Genomic DNA, 3,961 nt, shown 5'->3' on the forward strand with positions numbered 1-3,961 from the left:
AAAAAAAAAAAAAGGAGAGAGCGAGACCGAGAGAGAGAGATGGAGTCCATGAGTGAGAAGGAAAAGGGAAAAAGAGAGAGAAAGGGGGAGACCAAGAGGAATTATAAGAAGGGGATTGTGGACCATAAAATAAGAGGAAGAGAAGGGAGAACAGGAGAATCGTGGAAGAGGAAGACAGGGAGAGAAAGAAAGAAAAAAAAGAGAGAATCAAGATTACCTTCTTGGGGATTCTTAGCTGTAATCTGCACTACAATTGGAGAAGAGGGAGGCTGCTGGACTTGCTTATGATTGATCTTCATTCTTGTTTTTTATCCACAATATCAGATGAGTCAATATTTTCATTAATTTATGATTCTTAATGATAGGAATGATCAAATCTAAATTTGATTTCAGATTATTGAATTGGGTTGCAGTCCCTAATTTTTTCCGGTTGTTGGTTCCTATCCAAAACTTTGGGGTTAGCTTTGATTCTAATGGAGTAATTCAATGATTCAGTTGGCCTCCCCCAAAAGTGAAACCTAATCTATTTTAGGGTTAGGGCCTTCCTTGCAACCAAATCTTGGGACCTTGTGCTGATCAAATCTGGCCAATATTTTTCGGTTTTTTTGGGGCTTCCTAGGAGGGGTAATCGACTATACTTTTGAACCCAAAGGAAGTTCCTAACATCATTTCTTGGTTGGATCTTTAAATGTGCCTATTCTTATCAAATCTGGCCATGAGCAGAGGCCCATATTTTGACCATAGGATCCCCCCCCCCACATAAAGTGAGAATCTATCCACTCTGGGCAAGGATCTGACTCTTGGTCTGTGTTACATAAAAACCCATGAAATTGGGAAAAATTAGGAGACCCAAACCTATATCTCCCTAATTACTTTTAACCCAACTACCTGGTCGCGATCATCTTTTGATGGTTAGTAAAGCTACCCTAGGAGAGGTTACAATCCAAATTTGAAACATCTGAACAACGGGTTGAAAGTAATTTCAGATTTACTAAAATCTGCAAATTTCATCCTAAGCTAGAATTTTTCTAATTACTCTTTAATCACTCAACCGATCATTCATGAAGGGTGATAATACGTATCAAGGGGAGGATTGATTCCAAGAGTTTGATCTCTGTCTCAGAGGATTGAGATTTTTGGTTGATTTTTTTACTTTATTTCACTTCAAAATGGGGTATTATGTTAGTTTTAATTATGGATTTAATGGGGGGGATGTAACTATTGTAGATGGCGATTGACTTGAGTATTTACGACTCAGAGAGTGGAAGTAGGAGACATACAGGCTGAGGTAAGTGGGATTATAGTGGGATTACACCACAGGGGTGTGGTATGATTGTGTGAGGTGATGTCTGATATGTTTGTATTGTTGAGATATATTGGTGTATGTTTACTTGATTTGTTTTTATATGCAAGAAGCGATTATGGAAGTGATTCCAATTTGGTGAAAATGAATATTATTATGAGATGTACATTATGAAAGTGATTTTGTGTAAAGGTGGGATTACACCACAGGGTGTGGTATGATTTTATGAGGTGATGTCTGATATGTTTTACTATTGAGATATATTGACGTATGTTTACTTGATTTTTTTTTATATATGAGAAGTGATTATGGAAGTGATTGCAATTTAGTGAAAATGAATATTATTATGTTATGCATATTATGAAGGTGATTTTGTGTAAAGGTGAATTTGTAAAATGGTTTTTTGTCAAGGTGAAAAGAGAAAGTGTTTCAGGGTAAATATACTGTAATTGCCACCCAAGAGGAAGTGATCCGTGGAGCCACGGAAATTGGAGATATGTATACCCATTGTACACGAGTGATTGTCAGTGGTGTACAAAGTGATGAAAAGGTGACTTATAGGTGATTGATCGGCTTCTTTCTCAGAGTATAGGTGATGGCAGGTTGTTTCCCTCCTAGCACCGGCTAAAGTATTAAAGTGTAAATTCAAATGAAAGTATTTTACCATAAATGTTATTTTGAAAAAACTAAGTGTTGATTTAAAACCTCCGTGATTTTGATTGTTGTTACTGTGTTGTATTCTTACTATATTCTTTCTTATTGGGTTGTCGAGCTCACCCCAATATTTTAAAAACACATATGATTGAGATGGAGGTATACTTGGAGCGGAGTTTGAGGGCAACTAAAAGATTTCTTTATTAGTTGTCATTTCTGTTTTTTCTTAGATGGATGGAATAAGGATAAATTTGAGGTGTAAACTCCGATATTTGGATTTGATGGTTAACCTGGGTATAACTTAGATTGCCACAAGTAGGAGTTATTTGAGATTTATAACAATGGTTGATTATTTTTATGAAACTTGACTTCAATGAGTTTATTACGTGATTTTGTTAATGATATCAATCGTCTAATCAGCGCCTGCAAGGGCTGTACCTTTACCTGTATTTGGGTTTGGGTCATAACAATGGTAGATGGAAGGATTAGACTGGTGTAAAGTACATAGACAAAGGCCAAGGTTTCGTGAAGCAAACTAGTAGATTTAAGGAATGAAAGGTTTCATATTGTGTACGGTGTACCAACAGAAATTGTCAAGTAAGGGTAAAAACTCCCAATGTTGGCCATGCTAAGGCTCTAGTGGAACTACTCTAGGGTTGAAGGAATATGTGGTGTGTTGAAAAGTAAACGTAATATAGAAAGTGAAAGGCAAAGAAGAGACAAAAAGGAAAGAGAGACTACCAAGGAACGCAGCTAGGTTGGGGGAGAAATGGAATTCAGGAGATTGGCTGCTTCCAAACTTCATTCCACCAAGTAATTTCAGAATTTCTATTCATTTCTCTAAGAACAAATCCAAAAAAGGGACTACAATGTCCAGTCAGCCCTAGAAAGGGACACTAAATATCTGAATTACATAGAAATAACAAAAGAATCAAAGGCACACAAAGGCAATCGCATACTTGTCCAAAAGGCACTGTTTAACTAACTGGGACATTCATCCTACCAAATCCAAGTCAAACAAGAACACAAAGGTTCAAGCAACTCAATTAAGGGCAGACCATGATCATGCCAATTTGCATTGATATATGTTAATTCCTAGGACAAGTTAGTAAATTGATATGATTCAGAGTTACTTGAGAATGCAGTGCCTTTTGATAAGCCACACTTCCGGTCTCAGTGTTCAATGACGAGCCTTATTTAATCCCCAATTTGATCTGTTTTAGTTACATGTGGCTTTATTGTTGGCTCCACATAAGGAGAACGGTTCAGGTTCACATATGAGAACGACCCCTGGTCCGTGGATTTAGAATCCATTTTCTCTCTCTTCATTTAATAGATTCTAAATCCACAGACCAGAGACGTACGAGAACATTCTCGTACGTGAACCTGATCCATTCATCCACATAAGCACAGTCTAGCCGTCACAAAGTCAACTGGACATACAAATTTTTTTTTTTTCCTCTCTTCTGGTAATGAATTATTTATTCACCCAAAAAAATAAATAAAGGAAGGCACTCTTATATATTCAAGGAGGATAAAATGTCCTAAAAACAGTGAGTGACCTAAGAAGCAGTTATCATTCATACATGTTCTAGATTCCCATACAAGTAGTTAGAAGTGAACACTCAAGTAAAGTTGGGTAGGGAAAAAAGTTGAAACCGTTAGTTACCACTTACCAGAGGGCCCACCTTGATAGTCACCAGATGATCGATTCATATATCGACCACGAGGCCTCTCATCAGCATAGCCAGGTCTGCCCCCTCCACGTTCATATCCACTCGCATAATCATACCCAAACCTGCACCATCTTAACAATACGCTGAGATATTCAAGGAAGATCTTTACCACAATGAATATTCACAAAACCCAAATTATGCAATCCTGGTAAAGAACAAAAACCCACAAATTCATATAGAACAAGCAGAATCTCATAGTGTTTTTCAGCTGATCCTTTTTTTCTTTTTTCCCCCCTTTAACAGCTAACCAATTTTATTGCATTAAAAA

The 3,961-nt window shown here is 37.1% G+C and overlaps 1 protein-coding gene across 2 annotated transcripts in view; it reads right to left on the reverse strand.

Moving 5' to 3' along the window:
- LOC122060933 (serrate RNA effector molecule-like) overlaps positions 1-3,961 on the reverse strand; it is a 37,349-nt gene that overhangs the window by 29,252 nt on the left and 4,136 nt on the right. Inside the window, exon 2 of one of the 2 annotated variants that reach the window (XM_042624044.1) lies at positions 3,646-3,755. In XM_042624044.1, the coding sequence (XP_042479978.1) occupies positions 3,646-3,755 (110 nt within the window). Of the gene's footprint in view, positions 1-3,633; positions 3,756-3,961 lie in introns of both variants that reach the window. The other variant, XM_042624043.1, reaches the window with a different exon arrangement.

Source organism: Macadamia integrifolia, chromosome 14, assembly GCF_013358625.1.
Source record: "Macadamia integrifolia cultivar HAES 741 chromosome 14, SCU_Mint_v3, whole genome shotgun sequence".
Classification (NCBI taxonomy): Eukaryota; Viridiplantae; Streptophyta; class Magnoliopsida; order Proteales; family Proteaceae; genus Macadamia; species Macadamia integrifolia.